Raw genomic sequence first — 20,498 nt, 5'->3', positions numbered from 1 at the left:
TGAGTGACAAAGCCAAATTGATTCGATTTTGGTGAAGATTCGGATCTGAGAATTTTATAATTTTCAAGTGATTCTTTTCCATTGAGTGGTAGGGCCAAAAACGATATGCAGCACAATATCTCAAAAGGTTATGCATGGATTCGGACAAAACTTGGTGGACAAGTTGGGTATGTGACGAGGACAAATTCCTTAGATTTTGGTGAACATCCGGATGCAGATCCGGCCTATTGGTCCGATCCAAAACGTTAAATGTTCAGCCTGGCTGAGGTATGCGCTCTTCTTCGATGAGGTTGTTTGTTTGTGTACCACCAGTCGGTTATCTCCAGTTTGCGGTCGGACGTGGCTTCTCTGCGGACGCAGCGAGACAAGTTTGCCGCCGCATCACACCAAGAAGCCATTCTTAGAGCACAGGTATGCTTAAACAATGTTCCCACAAACTGTTGTTTTATCATGTGTGTGATGATGTGTTGTACTTTTCCCGACGCTAGTTCGAAATCCTAAAATTATGCTTGGAGTGTGGGACTATTATTACTGTTGTTGTTGTTGTTGTTATTATTATACAGTACTTTGGTCTTGAGGAACTCCCAACAAAAGAGGGGGGAGCACTTTAGGACAGAACAAGGGTTCAGTAGTAGCGTTTTTGCTTCCAGGTGGTGTAGTTCATTAAGCTGGCTTTCCTGTCTGCTTGCACTCATATTCGGATATTAAAGATCACGGGGTATCTTTAGAAAGACCAGACCCTTAGCGTGGCTCCCAAACATGCACGTCACATAAAGTAAACCAAGAACATTAAGTGAAGTTTAGTACTGTACAGCGATTGCTATGTGATGGAGGCATTATTTAGGAGACGGAGAAACAACACAGGTGGGATGGGCCAAATGACCTCTCTCCTCGTGTCTTTGTAACACATGATGTACAGGTGTGCAGGCTTCAGGAGGAGATAGTGCAAGCAAGACAGGAATTGCCACCAACCACGAGCCATTTTCGGCAGCTCCAGGCAAAAGTTGCTTTTCTGGAGCAGCGTTTGGCACGTCGTGAGCAGCATCTGCAGCAGGTCAGTTTGCGCTCACACGACGTTCACTTGGCTAACGGAGTTCATTCGCTATATCGCTCGTGAAGAACAGTGGAACCCAAAGGGGAGAATAATGTTTCACTGCACAAATGTCTCCGTTTGGCCGCTCAGCACTAATCAAAAGGTTACAGCATGGCACCGCATCATGGTGTGAATGAGGTATATATTGCCGTGTGCTCCATAATGCAGCACTGCCATTTGACTCTGCACACAGTACAGATGTGCCAATTTAGGAATTTCTGCTTTTTGCCCCATAATATTAACACCTTGAATACAATTACCTTAGAGGTATGTCTACTTGCTTCTGAGCTGTCATACCTGGGTTTGAATCTGGACCCAGCCATAAACTGCCATCCTGGTGTTTCGCAGGCAGGGCGATTCATCAATATGCCATCTGCCATCACTGGTCATTGGTGGTCGTCAAAGATCCCTCGGTGCCTATCACAAAGAGTTGGCGAGCTTTCGCCGGCACCCTAAAAAAATTCAAAATTCCTGCCCAAATTACTTTCAATGCCAACCCAGCCAGTTCGTGAAAGACCTGGACTCTAAAACGCAGATGCACATGTTTAATTATCTTACTACAGACTTGGCATTTAATATGGAATTTTTTTTTCGTGGGGGTGAACTTACTTTTCAAGATGACTTAGAACCAAAAGTTCATTAGAATTATGTTGAAATTATTCTAGATTTTGTTAATGTGACCTTTAAAAGAAACAAAAACCACATTTGACATTTTGAAGTAAATAAATTGATCCTTCAAAGTGATGTAAACTGATATCGAACTCAATTCACGGACAGTACTGTGTTAAACTTCTGTACGTTTTCCAGAAGTATCTCTTTATTTTGCACATTAGCCAAAACATTTTTTAACAAAAACAAAAGTTAAATTATGACTGGGATTACGGACAGTAAAATTACAGTTCAGTACTTCGTGTAACCCCCACGAGCATTCAGGAGAGCACGTACACGTCGAGGCATGCTGTTCACGAGATTTGCCAAGGTTTGGACAGGAATCGCTTGCCATGCAGTGAAAATAGCCTGCTGCAATTCACGCACAGAGGTTGGCTGCTGGTCCAAGTTGTCGATTTGACGCGTTAATTCTGCCCACAAGTTCTCTATCGGATTCATATCCGGGGACATGGCAGGCCACTCCATATGCTCGACACCACGGTCAGCAAGAAAGTGTTGGATCATGCGAGCACGATGAGGCCGTGCATTGTCATCTTGGAAGACAAAGTTTCCTCGAAAGGCTGCACGGGCAAATGGAAGCAATGTTTCTTCCAGAATGGCCCTGTACTTGAACGGGTTCAGGTTTCCATTCAGAACAACCAGGTCAGTTTTTCCCCCTGCATGAAAATCAGCTCAAACGGTCACCCCACCACCTCCAGCATGGACTCTTGGCACAATACAATCTTCATTGTAGGCTTCATGCACTTGTCTGCGCACTTGGTTGCGGCCATCTTGACGATAGACCAGAAATCTAGACTCGTCACTGAAGGTCACGTGATTCCAGTGTCCTGGCTGCCATTGACAGTGCTCTCTGGCCCACTGCAATCGACGCTGGCGGTGTTGTCTGGTCAGGCGTGGCTTTCTCAGGGGACGCCTGGCACGATAGCCTGCTTGAACCAGTCGTTGGTTGACTCGCCTTCTGGATACAGGCACATTTGTCAGTTGCTGCCACTCAGCCCGAAGCCGATTAGCTGACTTGGTACGGCCATCGCAGACTAACCGGTGCAGCTGGCGATCATCTCTCCTTGTGGTTCTGTGGGGACGTCCTGGCCTCGGTATTGGAGTAGGGACACCCCTCTGAGCATTTCGTTTCAGGATCTTTGACACCTGACCTTGAGTGATGCCATACCGCCGAGCAATAGCACGCTGTTTCATGCCAGAATTTCGTAAAGCCACCACTCCATGACAAACAGCATTGTCGAGTTGACGGACCATCTCCAGAGGAAGCGGCAATAACTTTTGTAGACGTGCAGAAGTTGTTTTCCACTAATACAGAACGCAACAACCCTTATATACACGATTGTGAAGCCAATCGTCAAATGTACCTGTCCTTACATTTTGTCACGCCACCTGTGATATTATCCTGTTATTGACTTCTTGCTGCGAAAGACAATCAGTGACATGGTTCTTTTAACAAAGAAATCACCAAAGCGTAAAAGAAACTCACCAGATTGATATACTGAGTTCAGAAAGTAAACCCAAGTCAAGAAAAAATATTATTCCATATTAAATGCCAAGTCTGTATAATACACCAAATGTATGTCTGCCCGTCTGTTCCCAGGTACCACAAAAACGGCTGAACCGATCGCAAATAAATTTTGGGTGGGTAATCCTGGGACCCCCTGGAGTAAAATAGGCTATATTGTTTTTCCAATTTTTTCCCCAATTTTTACAATTTCCAATTTTTCCAATTTTCCAATTTTCCAGTTTTTCCCAAACACGATGGAATAATGTGGTGTGATGTGGCTTTTCTTGAAATTCTACAAATACTGTTTAGATTTTGATGATTTGCGTATGATTTAACGGATGCTTATATAAATCGTTTAAAATAAAATAAAAGCCTTCAATTTCTGATATTTTGCCTTTTCATATGGGCCTCCCAATTGAAGCCCCGCCCATAGGGCGGGTACCGTTGCTAGTTCAAGTAACTGACAGAGGGGGAGTTGCACGGTTTAATTCCCCAGGAGTAAACTCAGATTTTAGTTTGATCGATGTCTGCTTAAAATATAACCGAAGAACAGATAACTTGGAAATAAACACGTAACTTACAAAATGATCCAGCAAAAGCCTCCCAAAATACAACGTTGAAATACACATGTGGCCTATATCAGAAGTATGTGTTTGATGAGTGTTTGTATGCATCTCACCTTGTGCTGTGCATCCAGTTGGCTCTTAAGGGAGCTATTGATCCTGAAAGCCAGAAAGGAGTGCTGGTGTGGCGCCGGATGGCTGAGCTGAAAACTCGGGAGCTGCAAAGGTTTCGCAGTGAACTCGACTCCATATTGGAGGTTCTTCGGGAGTTGCAACGACAAGGGGTCGTCATTCCCATTGTTCTGTCAACAATACCCCGAGCGAAGACGTAGTTTTTTGAATGAATACGGTCGCTTGTCGAGGTCTTAACCGCAGTGAAAGCATCACGCAAGCATCTACGCACAGTGGAACTTTGTACGAAAATGCCGGCTCGATACCAACACGGCACAATAGCGGTTTACCAAACGGGTTCACGTCGGACAAAACCAGCGTGCCACGCAATCGTAGCTATTGCTTTGTTTTTAGGGCGACTCGGCTGATGGATCCATAATGCCTTCGTCAAATCAATTGCCTGTCCATCGGATTTTCCACCTCTAATTTGATGGTGATGACAGTAAATAAAAACTGGTTTGTTTTCATGCACTTCCACGGACCATGTAGTATGGTGTGTCCTCAAAGATGGCGAGGTATTTTGTATATTGCGAAACGCAATTCGAGCAAAGAATGATTAATGGAAGTGCAGGGCAGTTTTTTGAGGGGGGGGGGGGGGGGAGGGCAAGGGGAATCAAAGAGAAAGAATGTTTGGATAAAATTAAAGAGGTTGAGGAAATGTGTGAGAAATATTGAGGGCAGGGGAAAAGGGGATGGAAATTCTGCCATTTTGCATGATCTGATAAACAAGTAAATGCAAGAGAAGGCAATTGTACACACACACACACCAGTCATTCCAAGACAAATGCAGATCATGACCTATGACGATTGACCATGGCAACAGAGAACAGGTATAAACAGGTGGGAAAAATATTTGGGGATTCATTCCCTGGGAAACTTGGTTTGGTGGGGGAGAGCAAGGAGTGCATATCAAAGGATGATGGACTAGTCATGTAGGAAGGAGAAAGAAGGAGGGGTGGGAAGAAGGGGACATGAGAAAGAGGGACAACACAGGAATCTGCTCCATACCCCACATGACATACCTGCCTATGAATATATTTCCTGCACTATATTTGTGTTACGTTTCTCCAATTCATTTTTTAACCAAAATGAGCCAAGCTCGTTTTTTTTTCAAATTTGGAGCCATAGATGTGCAGTACATATTCCAGTTTAAATTGATTACTTATGCATATGTTACAGTCGCTAAAAGCTCTCCGCATGGTTTACGGCAATTTTTATGAAAAACATTCGTGTTTTTTTTGTTTCCTTTTTTTGTTTTTTTTTTGTATACAAGATCGAGACTCGTGTAAGAGCTAAGTTTAAGAAGTTTTGTTCTAAAAAAAAAAAAGACAATTACGAAATTTTCATATGTTCGCCTTTCGTCTTTAAAGGCCAGTATCTCAGGTAAGACAACATAGATCAAAGTTTTACACATAAGAAAGGAAAATAAGACTTTTTGAGTTGTTCTGTGTCCAAAAAATTCAAAAAATATCTTCCTGTTACAACTATATTTTTAAAGATCTGCAATGCATTTTTAGGGTGCTGTCCTGTTTTTTAACTGTTTAGTGCAAATGTTGTGCCTAAATTGTTCTAATTTATGACTTGTGCAGTTGGTGTACGTCATGTTTTTGTGTTTCAATTTAGAAATGCCTCAAAAGAAATAGAAGTTCCATGCTGATGGGGATATTAAAAATCGAATTGCTTGTCTTCCTTTAGTGGGCAAGACATATCCTGATATCCACAAGCTCCTGATCAGAAGGAGAACATCCCTATTTCTCTGCCTATCAGAAAGAGAATAGGTCTAGAGTTCCAGAAAACTGGTTCTACTACAAGGAAGAATGGATCTGGAAGGCCTAGAGCCACTACAAGTAAAGATGACAGGCGACTGAAATTCTTAGTTCTCCAGGAAAGAAAGAAAAGCCTGCGGAACCTGTCAGAGGAGTTCAGAACTGCTAAAAACAAGACCGTTTCCAGAAGGACCATCACAAGAAGGTTGACTGATGTTGGTTTTTCCTCAAGAAGATGTGATAAGAAGCCTCTATTATTATCTAAGAAAAACATTCAGGACAGAAGGCACCTTTTGGCCGAATATGGGAAATGTGATTCAGACTGGTTTCAGAGAGTTCTGCGGAGTGATGAATCAATATTTCAGCTTTGCAATGATGCCACACAGAATGTTGCCTTCGCAGATCTGGTGAGAGATTCAACACGGAGTGCATTTCATCAACTGTGAAGCATGGAGGAGGTGGAATAATGGTCTGGTGTGCATTTTCATCTGCTGCTGTTGGTGAGCTGATAAGGTGTGAACAGTCAATTACTGCCAAGGAATACCAGAAAATAGAAGAGAAAGGATTACTTCCCAGCCTCCAAAAGTTATTTCCTGTAGAAGAAAGCAAAGAAGTCATTTTTCAACAAGATAATGCCCCGGCCCATACTGCAAAAGCCACCAAAAGGTGGTTTGGGAAAAAGTCCCTGAATCTTATGTTCTGGCCTGGTCAGATGACCGATTTGAGCCTATATTCAGCACAAACATATTGGAATGAAATTTGCAAATTCTCATCAACTTTAGGAAGCTGTCAAACATCAAAAAAAAACTAAACCACCTTTAGAGGCCATTTTTCCCCGCAGAACACGGGTTGGCCTTTTTCCGGCACCGTGGTCCCCTTTTTTGAAGCGATGTTTTATGGCCGGATGCCCTTCCTGCCGCCAACCCTGTTACTGTTAGCCACCTCTTGTGACACACAGAGAATTACCAGTGAACTGGTACTCAATATGCCGACCTCGGAAGGATGACAGGCTGAGTCAACCCCCCTGGTGTTAATTCAGCGATCGACCGGATTCAAACCCAGGATCCAAGGATCCCAAGCCGGCACCCTAACCGCTAAGCCAACACCAGGCTGTCAAACATGAATGGGACAATATTGACATTTCTCGGTGCAAGGAGCTTTGTGAAAGTTTGACCAAAAGAATGGATTATCGAAATAAAGCTAAGGGACAAGCTATTCCATATTGATTTGTACAGTTATTAGTCCCCTACCGGTGTACACCGGAGGGGACTATAGGTTTGCACGCCGTCCCTCCAGTCCGTCAGTCCGTCAGTCCATCAGTCCGTCACGCAAAGAACAGTTTTCCGGACTTTTTTTCTAAACGCTTAATGCTAATGATTTCAAACTTGGCACATCGTTTCCTCATGATAAGCTACAGGTCAAGTTCGAACTTCACGACGTTTCGATCATTTTTGACAAAGTTATTGCACTTTGAACTTTGGGAATTCTGATAATTCTGATGATCCTTAACTCGGTGCCATTTTAAGTTTTAATTTCATTTTAAAAAGATTTTCTCTGCAATAATAGGACCGATTGAGATCAAATTTTCACCATAGGAGGGACTCGGTCTGTAGAATATTTTAATGGTAATTATGACGTCACAGGTCACGTGGTTCTGGCGCCATATTGTTTTTCGTGAAAACACGAAAACCCCTTTTTCTCTCCAACGGCTGAACAGATCGAGGCCAAACTTTGCAGGCAGAATCGCATACCCATGACGAACACAAAAGTCAGCGAGCATGACGTCATGCGTCACATGGTTTCAGAGTTATGACGTTTTTAAGCATGAACCTTTAAAACCGAGCCCCTCCCTCATTTTTGATCCAATCGAGGGGAAACTTCACAGATCTGTTCCGCATGTCAGTCTACTAAAATGTCCTTTTGGAATTTGCGATAGCTCACGTGGTTTGGCAGATACCGTTAATTAAACGAAAATATTTTTTAAAATGGATATCTCTTGAATCGCTTTATTGATCGACGTGAAACGTCATACTGTAGTAGAAGTCATGAAGAGTAACAAGTGTGCAAAATTTCAAGATGATTGGATGTACGGTCTGGAAGCTAGAAGTTGTTATTGCGTGAAGAAGAAGAGGCGTTAAGTTTGCGGATTTAATTATTTATCACATGTACAGACTGAAAGCATAGTTGGACACGACCTGTCGCGGTCATTTTAACCTCAAATAAAATTCTAATTTAAGATTTGTCAATAGCTGAGGTATATTAACAAACGAATAAAACAGATTTGGTCAAATTCTGACTTTTTTAACTCGATCGCATTTGACAGAGTGGTGACCAGCTGAGGAAGAAGAAACCTCGCATTGGCTTCTCCAATGTGCCATAAAAAAATGGATATCTCTTGAATCGCTAGTACCTCAGACCGTGAGTTGGTAATAATTTATATAATTCACACAGTGCAATACGTGCAGGCCGCTCCACGGAGCGACCTTGCGGGCTTATCAACGAGGCGAGGCGTGACACACATGTGTCTCAGCATACCTCAGATCAAGTTTGAAAACCAGCATCAACCGTGCATAAATTTGCATATTCGATCATTTTTGACAAAGTTATGGCACTTTGAACTTTGGTAGGGGACATGTATTGCAGCGCAATACTCAGAATGCTTGTTTCTACATGTTTTGGTGGTTTTTTTGTATGGTAAAATGTATGGTAAAATAGTTATGACAAAAAATGTTTTAAAAAATTGACTTTGCTCAGTTTGTTTTGCCCCGGAGTGTACTCCCCCAAGTTTTGTTGTTGTCCTCATTTGTATGCAGCACATGGCTGTGGCAAGCATCAGTTCTCGCAAAGGTGCAACAGTGCCGCTGATGCGGTGCCCCCTTTAGGTTCGAGCAGTAATTTATCTTTTGTTCAAGGTGGCGGCTATAACTCATTTGCTCTTCAGGAAGGACACCGTTATATCTTCAACTTACACCAACTGATGTTGGCAGATGGGATGCCTGGTTTAACATCCATCCGAGGGATGGCACGAACATCAATGTCTCCGCACTGCCTGTGATACAACGCACATCGCTCGAAACTATCCTGCCAGTCCTCCCTGTGTGGCAAGCTGTTGCTAAAGCTAAGCAAGTACATAAAGATTGACCCAAACTGAAGTGTTCACAAATGGAGGACAAAGAAGTAGCACGTGTACATTTGGATTTTCAGCACTCGTGCCCTTTGAAAAAGCAAAACCAAATGTGGAATCGATAATTATAATTAATTAATTATATAATTAATTAAAATGAATATGAATTAATTATAATTAATTAATTATAATTAATAATTATAATTAATTATATATAATTATAATTATATATAATAAATAAATAATAATAATAAATTAATAAATAATAATATATATAATAATATATAATTAATTATATATACTTATTTAATAATTAATATTTATATTTTATTAATTATATAATTAATATTAATTAATATACTTAATTATTTATAATTATAATTAATTATATATAATTGATGATTATAATTAATAAATAATAATAAATTAATATATAATAATATATATTATAATATATCATTAATTATATATAATTATTTAATAATTAATTATATAATTTTATAATTATAATTAATAATTAAAATTAATATTAATTAATTATAATTAACACAGAATGAAGATGTACTGATTATGGAGTAAACCCTAAGTCTATGTTGATGTGATGGATATCTCTCCACATGATACATTTCAATAATTGCACTCAGGGTCTGACCAAGGAATAGTCCACTGTACCATTCTAGATGTTTCCCATGTACCTTGTCCTGAACACCCCATCTATACCTCAACTCCTCACATCACCTGAGCTAACCCTGCCCCCTCATGGTACCCTGTCTTACACTAAAATATCCAACTACACAGCACAGAAGTAGCGTACTCGCCTTTGAGCTGTCTTGTCTATATTTGATTCCTGACTTGACTATAAACGATGGGCTTGGTGCTTCGCAGACAGGGTGTTGTATCAGATTGAGCTGTCCATCAGGTGAAGTATTAAGCCGGCTTTCCTGACAGCTAGCGATTACTGGGAGTTTTTGCAGCTAACATTGGGGTTCAAAATTATTACCTCTGCCACCAAAGGTGGACGGAAGTTATGTTTTCAACCCTGTCTGTCTGTCTGTGAGCAGGATAGCTCAAAAAGTTCTGCACGGATTCGGACGGAACTCGTTGGACAGGTTGGGTGTGTGACAAGGACGAATTGATTCGATTTTGGTGAAAATCCAGATTCAATAATTTTTAAGTGATCCTTCACCGTTGAAAGATTGGGCAAAAAGCGACATATAGCAGGATGTCTCAAAAAGTTGTGGACGGATTCAGCTGAAACTTGGTGGACAGGTTGGGTGTCTCACAAGGACGAAATAATTAGATTTCGGTGAAGATTCGGTGTTACAATTTTTTAAAATTTTTTGAGTGATTGTTCACCATTGAGTGATAGGGCCAAAAATATACCGTATATAGCATGATATTTCAAAAAATTGTGAACATTAAGTTGCTTTGGTGACAAGAACAAGCCGATTCGATTTTCTTTCAGGTCCGAATCCAGATCTGGCCTATCTGTGGGATACAAAACGTAAACTGTTCAACCTGGAAGAGGCACACACTCAACCACATTTCCATGCTGGCCTCCAATGCCAGTCGCCGACTGGGCATCCTCCGTCGTGCGAAGTCCTTCCTTGGCACACCTGAGCTCCTCACCACATACAAGGCTTTCATCCGCAGCTCAATGGAATACTGCTCTCCCCTCTGGGCTGGTGCTCCTGCCTCACACCTAGCTCGGCTTCACGCTGTTGAAACCAAAGCTTTCAGAATCATTGGAATCTTCCGTGATGAAGCTATCTCCGAGGGCCTTTCACTCACTCACCGCAGGCAGGTTGGTGGTCTTTCTGTCTTCTACCGACTCATCTCCGGCCTTGCTCCTCCAGCTCTGTCTGTGCTCTGTCCCCCAAATATTCCTACTGGCCGCACAAGATCTGCCTGCAACCCTCTTATGGTGAAACTGCCAAAATCAAGACTCTCTGCTCACCTTCACTCCTTCATTCCTCTTTTCTCCCGCCTCTGGAACAAACTCCCTCACTCTCTTCAATCCCACTCCTCCCTCCAGGTCTTTAAAACAGCTGTTCACCACCATCTCTTATCTTCCCCCATCCAAAACCTTGATCTTTTCTACCCCCGTTAATTCACCCCAGATTCACTTTTTTGAAATACTGACTTCTTTCCTGGAAGTCCTAGCAGTGTCCATGTGTTTTATACATCAACCCCCCCCCCCCCCCCCCCAAACCCCTTCCCACGCCTCCTGCCCCCAAGCCCTCTCCCTCCCACAGATCTCCCGATGTCCCTGCTCTCAAATTTTGTACTTGTGTGCTTCCCTCTCTCTCCCCATCTTGTCTCCCGCTCCCTTTATCTTATGTTTTATGTGTCAGTTTGTCTTTTTGTGATTAATGTTAGATCTTACATGCGCCTCGATCTTATATACAAAAAAAAGGTGCCGTTGTAATTTATGTAACTAGTGAGATACCCGTGTGGTATTAGTAAGAATTTAGTAATTAGTATTAGTAAGAATTAGTGTTTGTAACAATTCGTATTAGCAACAAAGTAGTATTAGTAACAATTAGTGTTTGTAACAATTCGTATTCGTAACAAATTAGTATTAGCAACAATTTGTGTTTGTAACAAATTCATATCAGTAACAAATTAGTATTAGTGACAATTAGTCTATGTAACAAATTTGTATCAGTAACAAATTCGTATTAGTAACAATTAGTGTTTGTAACAATTCGTATTAGTAACGAATTAGTATAAGTAACAATTAGTGTTTGTAACAATTCGTATTAGTAACAAATTAGTATTAGTAACGATTAGTGTTTGTAACAATTCGTATTAGTAACAAAGTAGTATTAGTAACAATTAGTGTTTGTAACAATTCGTATTAGTAACAAATTAGTATTAGTAACAATTAGTGTTTGTAACAATTAGTATTAGTAACAAATTAGTAATAGTAACAATTTGTGTTTGCAACAAATTCATATCAGTAACAAATTAGTATTAGTAACAATTAGTGTTTGTAACAAATTAGTATTAGTGACCATTAGTTTTTGTAACAAATTTGTATCAGTAACAAATTCGTATTAGTAACAATTAGTGTTTGTAAGAATTCGTATTAGTAACAAATTAGTATTAGTAACAATTAGTGTTTGTAACAATTAGTATTAGTAACAAATTAGTAATAGTAACAATTTGTGTTTGCAATAAATTCATATCAGTAACAAATTAGTATTAGTAACAATTAGTGTTTGTAACAAATTAGTATTAGTGACCATTAGTTTTTGTAACAAATTTGTATCAGTAACAAATTCGTATTAGTAACAATTAGTGTTTGTAAGAATTCGTATTAGTAACAAATTAGTATCAGTAACAATTAATGTTTGTAACAATTCGTATTAGTAACATATTAGTAACAATTAGTGTTTGTAACAATTCGTATTAGTAACGAATTAGTATAAGTAACAATTAGTGTTTCTAACAATTCATATTAGTAACAAATTAGTATAAGTAAGAATTAGTGTTTGTAACAATTCGTATTAGTAACAAATTAGTATAAGTAAGAATTGGTAGACAAACAACAAAACAATTGTGACCTGAGGTTCCAGCATCACAAGTAAAGTGCTCAGGTGGGAAAGTGAAACAGAGGTTCTTTGACTCTCATCTTTCTCAAGACCCACATCCGTTTGAAACTGGAACCATCATCCAGAGGGATCACTGTTTTGAAGGGCAGAATGATTTCTCGAAACTTGTTTAATAAATACACATTTCCATGTTATGTGAACAGAGTGCCGATTACACAATCCTGTGGCACACACACACAGCCACACCCATTGAGTGAACATGCTCAGCCATTGAAAAGCAAAAAACCTCCAACAGGGAAAAACTGAGTGCATTTGTGACACCAAATGTGTACAGATTGCAAAATGGCCAAAAGTAGAGGCACCTAAAGATTTTATAAGTAGAGGCTCAGATGTCCTTTTGGACACAGACGGTCTTTAACTGAGGCAAAGCAAGACGCGTGCCAAGCTTTAATGTAATCCTAGAAGGGAGTTGTTAAGGCGGTCGGGATGGTAAATGAAATTCAAGGAGAGAAAGGCGTGGGGAGATAGGGAAGAAAGAGGAGGTGTTAAAGGATATATGTATCTTTTTCTTTTTATATATATATATATATATATATATATATATATATATATATATATATATATATATATATATATGTGGGAATGCGCTTCTCAACTACTAAAATCAATACCAAGAAGAGGGATCAATCAGTCCGCAGCATTCGGCACAATAACAAGTACTAAACCTGGTTTGGTTTTAGATTTGCTTTTTGTAGTTTAATACATTAATTTCCTGTTTTCTTTTAAATTTTGTTGCATAAAGGAGAAATTGAAGCTTTTTCCACACTGGTAAATAAAATTGTTAACTTTACGACCGTTATTTATGTTTATTATTTTTATTTATTTATTTTGTTTTTAATCCGTTTTGCCATCAAACACTGAGCCCATTGAAAGCTCTGCTGCACAAATTCGACATCACATTTCGTAGTGAATCTTTAAAAGTGTTTCTCACCCGGGATCCAGATCCAGCCCATCAGTGGGATACAACCCGTAAACTGTTCAGCGTGGCGGAGGTGTGCGCTCTACTGAGTGCCTGCCGTTCTCGTTAGCTCACCTGGAACGAAGTTCAGGTGAGCTTATGCGATGGTGCGTCGTCAGTCCGTCCGTAAACACTTGAAACTTCTTCTTCGAAACCGCTGATGGGATTGTTACCAAATTTGGCACAAATGATATTTCTTGTGTTGTGACTAAAGTTTGTTCACGGCATTAAAGAGCATCGGGATCTAAGGGGGTTTACCGGGGTCAAAGCGCATCCAGGTTTGACCCCCCAAAACAGGAATTTGCTTTTTCCTCCGAAACTACACACAATATTTCGATGAAACTTGAACACAACCTTCATCCCCCATGATGTACCGGTTTGTTTACGGCATTAAAAATAAACTACCCCTTTAGGGGTCTACGGGGGGTTGCCCCCCCAAAATAGGTATTGTTTTGTTTGTTTGTTTTAAGACTTGTCATTATTTTAGTATGATTCTACATGTTGCCCTGTCCTGTATAATTGTTTAATGATAATTATGACATCATAGGTCACGTGGTAAGGGCACCATCTTCGAAAAACCGAAACTTTGCACCTCTATATCTCTGAAACCGCTCCATGGAAAAAAAAATTGAAAGGTGGCTCATTGTGAAGTACTTCCCATGGGGAATAACATATGTTAATGATGACGTCATAGGTGCCTTCATTATGACATCATAAATCCACAAGTAGAATGCTTGATCCAATCAATATGAAATTTCTTGAACGTGATCTGGAGATACATTGGTCCAGAAAAGTTCATTGATGACGTCATGGGTCACGTGGTTTGGCAGCCAGATTTTCTACGGCGTAGCCCATAGGGCGATACTGTCTGGAACGGTGTTTGTCTGTCCGTCAAGTGTATTAATGTATGTCCCAAACAAACGTCCACCAATCAGAGCTGATGATCTAGACACATGACAGGAGGAATATCAGGCAGGAGAGGAAGGGGGTTCATATATATGCTGGTGGGTGAATGTGGCTCACGTTTCTGAGTTAAGTCTGAGTCTTCACCCTCGCGGCCCCCCTGTGCTGTCTTTCCTTCGCGGTCCCCCTGTGCTAACCCTCGCAGTCCCTCTGTACTGTCTTTCCCTCACGGTCCCAACTGTACTGTCTTTCCCTCGCGGTCCCTCTGTACTCTCTTTCCCTCGCAGTCCCTCTGTGCTGTCTTTCCCTCGCGGTCCCAACTGTACTGTCTTTTCCTCGCAGTCCCTCTGTACTATCTTTCCCTCGCGGTCCCTCTGTGCTGTCTTTCCCTCGCGGTCCCAACTGTACTGTATTTCCCTCGCGGTCCCTCTGTACTGTCTTTCCCTCGCGGTCCCAACTGTAATGTCTTTCCCTCGCGGTCCCTCTGTACTCTCTTTCCCTCGCGGTCCCTCTGTGCTGTCTTTCCCTCGTGGTCCCTCTGTACTGTCTTTCCCTCGCGGTCCCTCTGTGCTGTCTTTCCCTCGCGGTCCCTCTGTACTGTCTTTCCCTCGCGGTCCCTCTGTACTGTCTTTCCCTCGCGGTCCCAACTGTACTGTCTTTCCCTTGCGGTCCCTTTGTGCTGTCTTTCCCTCGTGGTCCCTTTGTGCTGTCTTTCCCTCGTGGTCCCCCTGTGCTGTCTTTCCCTCATGGTCCCCCTGTGCTGTCTTTCCCTCGCGGTCCCCCTGTGCTGTCTTTCCCTCGCGGTCCCTTTGTGCTGTCTTTCCCTCGTGGTCCCCCTGTGCTGTCTTTCCCTCGCGGTCCCAACTGTACTGTCTTTCCCTCGCGGTCCCTTTGTGCTGTCTTTTCCTCGCGGTCCGTCTGTGCTGTCTTTCCCTCGTGGTCCCCCTGTGCTGTCTTTCCCTCGCGGTCCCTCTGTGCTGTCTTTCCCTCGCGGTCCCTTTGTGCTGTCTTTTCCTCGCGGTCCGTCTGTGCTGTCTTTCCCTCGTGGTCCCCCTGTGCTGTCTTTCCCTCGCGGTCCCTCTGTGCTGTCTTTCCCTCGCGGTCCCTCTGTGCTGTCTTTCCCTCGCGGTCCCAACTGTACTGTCTTTCCCTCGCGGTCCCTTTGTGCTGTCTTTTCCTCGCGGTCCGTCTGTGCTGTCTTTCCCTCGTGGTCCCCCTGTGCTGTCTTTCCCTCGCGGTCCCCCTGTGCTGTCTTTCCCTCACGGTCCCTCTGTGCTGTCTTTCCCTCGCGGTCCCCCTGTGCTGTCTTTCCCTCGTGGTCCCACTGTGCTGTCTTTCCCTCGCGGTCCCACTGTGCTGTCTTTCCCTCGCAGTCCCTCTGTGCTGTCTTTCCCTCGCGGTCCCACTGTGCTGTCTTTCCCTCGCGGTCCCACTGTGCTGTCTTTCCCTCACGGTCCCCCTGTGCTGTCTTTCCCTCGCGGTCCCCCTGTGCTGTCTTTCCCTCGCGGTCCCCCTGTGCTGTCTTTCCCTCACGGTGCCCCTGTGCTGTCTTTCCCTCGCGGTCCCCCTGTGCTGTCTTTCCCTCGCGGTCCCACTGTGCTGTCTTTCCCTCGTGGTGACCCTGTGCTGTCTTTCCCTCGCGGTCCCTCTGTGCTGTCTTTCCCTCGCGGTCCCACTGTGCTGTCTTTCCCTCACGGTCCCTCTGTGCTGTCTTTCTCTCGTGGTCCCTCTGTGCTGTCTTTCCCTCGTGGTCCCTCTGTGCTGTCTTTCCCTCGTGGGTCCCCCTGTGCTGTCTTTCCCTCGTGGGTCCCCCGTGCTGTCTTTCCCTCGCGGTCCCTCTGTGCTGTCTTTCCCTCGTGGTCCCCCTGTGCTGTCTTTCCCTCGCGGTCCCCCTGTGCTGTCTTTCCCTCGTGGTCCCACTGTGCTGTCTTTCCCTCGCGGTCCCACTGTGCTGTCTTTCCCTCGTGGTCCCGCTGTGCTGTCTTTCCCTCGCGGTCCCACTGTGCTGTCTTTCCCTCGCGGTCCCTCTGTGCTGTCTTTCCCTCGCGGTCCCACTGTGCTGTCTTTCCCTCGCGGTCCCACTGTGCTGTCTTTCCCTCACGGTCCCTCTGTGCTGTCTTTCTCTCGTGGTCCCTCTGTGCTGTCTTTCCCTCGTGGTCCCTCTGTGCTGTCTTTCCCTCGTGGGTCCCCCTGTGCTGTCTTTCCCTCGTGGGTCCCCCGTGCTGTCTTTCCCTCGCGGTCCCTCTGTGCTGTCTTTCCCTCGCGGTCCCTCTGTGCTGTCTTTCCCTTGCGGTCCCTCTGTGCTGTCTTTCCCTCGCGGTCCCTCTGTGCTGTCTTTCCCTCGCGGTCCCTCTGTGCTGTCTTTCCCTCACGGTCCCACTGTGCTGTCTTTCCCTCGCGGTCCCCCTATGCTGTCTTTCCCTCACGGTCCCCCTGTGCTGTCTTTCCCTCGCGGTCCCCCTGTGCTGTCTTTCCCTCGTGGTCCCTCTGTGCTGTCTTTCCCTCGCGGTCCCACTGTGCTGTCTTTCCCTCGCGGTCCCCCTGTGCTGTCTTTCCCTCGCGGTCCCTCTGTACTGTCTTTCCCTCGCGGTCCCTCTGTGCTGTCTTTCCCTCGCGGTCCCTCTGTGCTGTCTTTCCCTCACGGTCCCTCTGTGCTGTCTTTCCCTCGCGGTCCCTCTGTGATGTCTTTCCCTCGCGGTCCCAACTGTACTGTCTTTCCCTCGCGGTCCCTCTGTACTCTCTTTCCCTCGCGGTCCCTCTGTGCTGTCTTTCCCTCGCGGTCCCTCTGTGCTGTCTTTCCCTCGCGGTCCCAACTGTACTGTCTTTCCCTCGCGGTCCCTTTGTGCTGTCTTTTCCTCGCGGTCCCTCTGTGCTGTCTTTCCCTCGCGGTCCCTCTGTGCTGTCTTTCCCTCGCGGTCCCAACTGTACTGTCTTTCCCTCGCGGTCCCTTTGTGCTGTCTTTCCCTCGCGGTCCCCCTGTGCTGTCTTTCCCTCGCGGTCCCTCTGTACCATCTTTCCCTCGTGGTCCCTTTGTGCTGTCTTTCCCTCGCGGTCCCACTGTGCTGTCTTTCCCTCGCGGTCCCTCTGTACTGTCTTTCCCTCGTGGTCCCTTTGTGCTGTCTTTCCCTCGCGGTCCCACTGTGCTGTCTTTCCCTCGCAGTCCCACTGTGCTGTCTTTCCCTCACGGTCCCCCTGTGCTAATCCTCGCGGTCCCACTGTGCTAACCCTCGCGGTCCCACTGTGCTGTCTTTCCCTCGCGGTCCCCCTGTGCTAACCCTCGCGGCCCCCCTGTGCTGTCTTTCCCTCGCGGTCCCCCTGTGCTAACCCTCGCGGTCCCCCTGTGCTAACCCTCGCGGTCCCTCTGTACTGTCTTTCCCTCGCGGTCCCAACTGTACTGTCTTTCCCTCATGGTCCCTCTGTACTCTCTTTCCCTCATGGTCCCTCTGTACTCTCTTTTCCTCATGGTCCCTCTGTGCTGTCTTTCCCTCGCGGTCCCTCTGTACTCTCTTTCCCTCGCGGTCCCTCTGTGCTGTCTTTCCCTCGCGGTCCCCCTGTGCTGTCTTTCCCTCACGGTCCCTCTGTGCTGTCTTTCCCTCGCGGTCCCTCTGTGCTGTCTTTCCCTCGCGGTCCCCCTGTGCTGTCTTTCCCTCGCGGTCCCAACTGTACTGTCTTTCCCTCATGGTCCCTCTGTACTCTCTTTCCCTCATGGTCCCTCTGTACTCTCTTTTCCTCATGGTCCCACTGTGCTGTCTTTCCCTCGCGGTCCCTCTGTGCTGTCTTTCCCTCGCGGTCCCACTGTGCTGTCTTTCCCTCGCGGTCCCACTGTGCTGTCTTTCCCTCACGGTCCCTCTGTGCTGTCTTTCTCTCGTGGTCCCTCTGTGCTGTCTTTCCCTCGTGGTCCCTCTGTGCTGTCTTTCCCTCGTGGGTCCCCCTGTGCTGTCTTTCCCTCGTGGGTCCCCCGTGCTGTCTTTCCCTCGCGGTCCCTCTGTGCTGTCTTTCCCTCGCGGTCCCTCTGTGCTGTCTTTCCCTTGCGGTCCCTCTGTGCTGTCTTTCCCTCGCGGTCCCTCTGTGCTGTCTTTCCCTCGCGGTCCCTCTGTGCTGTCTTTCCCTCGCGGTCCCACTGTGCTGTCTTTCCCTCGCGGTCCTCCTATGCTGTCTTTCCCTCACGGTCCCCCTGTGCTGTCTTTCCCTCGCGGTCCCCCTGTGCTGTCTTTCCCTCGTGGTCCCTCTGTGCTGTCTTTCCCTCGCGGTCCCACTGTGCTGTCTTTCCCTCGCGGTCCCCCTGTGCTGTCTTTCCCTCGCGGTCCCTCTGTACTGTCTTTCCCTCGCGGTCCCTCTGTGCTGTCTTTCCCTCGCGGTCCCTCTGTGCTGTCTTTCCCTCACGGTCCCTCTGTGCTGTCTTTCCCTCGCGGTCCCTCTGTGATGTCTTTCCCTCGCGGTCCCAACTGTACTGTCTTTCCCTCGCGGTCCCTCTGTACTCTCTTTCCCTCGCGGTCCCTCTGTGCTGTCTTTCCCTCGCGGTCCCTCTGTGCTGTCTTTCCCTCGCGGTCCCAACTGTACTGTCTTTCCCTCGCGGTCCCTTTGTGCTGTCTTTTCCTCGCGGTCCCTCTGTGCTGTCTTTCCCTCGCGGTCCCTCTGTGCTGTCTTTCCCTCGCGGTCCCAACTGTACTGTCTTTCCCTCGCGGTCCCTTTGTGCTGTCTTTCCCTCGCGGTCCCCCTGTGCTGTCTTTCCCTCGCGGTCCCTCTGTACCATCTTTCCCTCGTGGTCCCTTTGTGCTGTCTTTCCCTCGCGGTCCCACTGTGCTGTCTTTCCCTCGCGGTCCCTCTGTACTGTCTTTCCCTCGTGGTCCCTTTGTGCTGTCTTTCCCTCGCGGTCCCACTGTGCTGTCTTTCCCTCGCGGTCCCTCTGTACTGTCTTTCCCTCGTGGTCCCTTTGTGCTGTCTTTCCCTCGCGGTCCCACTGTGCTGTCTTTCCCTCGCGGTCCCTCTGTACTGTCTTTCCCTCGTGGTCCCTTTGTGCTGTCTTTCCCTCGCGGTCCCACTGTGCTGTCTTTCCCTCGCAGTCCCACTGTGCTGTCTTTCCCTCGCGGTCCCCCTGTGCTAACCCTCGCGGCCCCCCTGTGCTGTCTTTCCCTCGCGGTCCCCCTGTGCTAACCCTCGCGGTCCCCCTGTGCTAACCCTCGCGGTCCCTCTGTACTGTCTTTCCCTCGCGGTCCCAACTGTACTGTCTTTCCCTCATGGTCCCTCTGTACTCTCTTTCCCTCATGGTCCCTCTGTACTCTCTTTTCCTCATGGTCCCTCTGTGCTGTCTTTCCCTCGCGGTCCCTCTGTACTCTCTTTCCCTCGCGGTCCCTCTGTGCTGTCTTTCCCTCGCGGTCCCCCTGTGCTGTCTTTCCCTCACGGTCCCTCTGTGCTGTCTTTCCCTCGCGGTCCCTCTGTGCTGTCTTTCCCTCGCGGTCCCCCTGTGCTGTCTTTCCCTCGCGGTCCCAACTGTACTGTCTTTCCCTCATGGTCCCTCTGTACTCTCTTTCCCTCATGGTCCCTCTGTACTCTCTTTTCCTCATGGTCCCTCTGTGCTGTCTTTCCCTCGCGGTCCCTCTGTACTCTCTTTCCCTCGTGGTCCCTCTGTGCTGTCTTTCCCTCGCGGTCCCCCTGTGCTGTCTTTCCCTCACGGTCCCTCTGTGCTGTCTTTCCCTCGCGGTCCCTCTGTGCTGTCTTTCCCTCGCGGTCCCCCTGTGCTGTCTTTCCCTCGCGGTCCCCCTGTGCTGTCTTTCCCTCACGGTCCCCCTGTGCTGTCTTTCCCTCGTGGTCCCCCTGTGCTGTCTTTCCCTCGCGGTCCCCCTGTGCTGTCTTTCCCTCGCGGTCCCCCTGTGCTGTCTTTCCCTCGCGGTTGTCAGCTCTTTCACGAGCCTCGATTCAGTATAAAAAAAAAGAATTAAAAAAAAGTGTGATGCCGATCATGAAGAAGAAGAAGCCGTACTACCAAATTCGTATACTTCCAGAATTGTTTGATTTATTTGTATTTAAGTCTGGTGATTGTTTTGTATTTATTTATGCGAATGTGTACTTCTATATAACTGTCATTCATTTTAAAAGGTTTAGGCACTATCGAGCGTTTTTTTTTTTG

The 20,498-nt window shown here is 46.0% G+C and overlaps 1 protein-coding gene across 1 annotated transcript in view; it reads left to right on the top strand.

The window, feature by feature from the left end:
• Nucleotides 1-4,474, top strand: part of CEP162 (centrosomal protein 162) — a 79,349-nt gene extending 74,875 nt beyond the window's left edge. Inside the window, exons 20-22 of the mRNA XM_068110668.2 lie at nucleotides 313-411; nucleotides 920-1,054; nucleotides 3,967-4,474. Of these exons, the coding sequence (XP_067966769.2) occupies nucleotides 313-411; nucleotides 920-1,054; nucleotides 3,967-4,164 (432 nt within the window). The 3' untranslated portion in view covers nucleotides 4,165-4,474. The remainder of the gene's footprint in view (nucleotides 1-312; nucleotides 412-919; nucleotides 1,055-3,966) is intronic.
• Nucleotides 4,475-20,498: the final 16,024 nt, after the last annotated feature.

This window comes from Myxine glutinosa, chromosome 3 (genome assembly GCF_964187855.1).
Source record: "Myxine glutinosa chromosome 3, kmMyxGlut1.1, whole genome shotgun sequence".
Classification (NCBI taxonomy): Eukaryota; Metazoa; Chordata; class Myxini; order Myxiniformes; family Myxinidae; genus Myxine; species Myxine glutinosa.
This window is presented reverse-complemented; position numbering and strand designations above follow the sequence as displayed.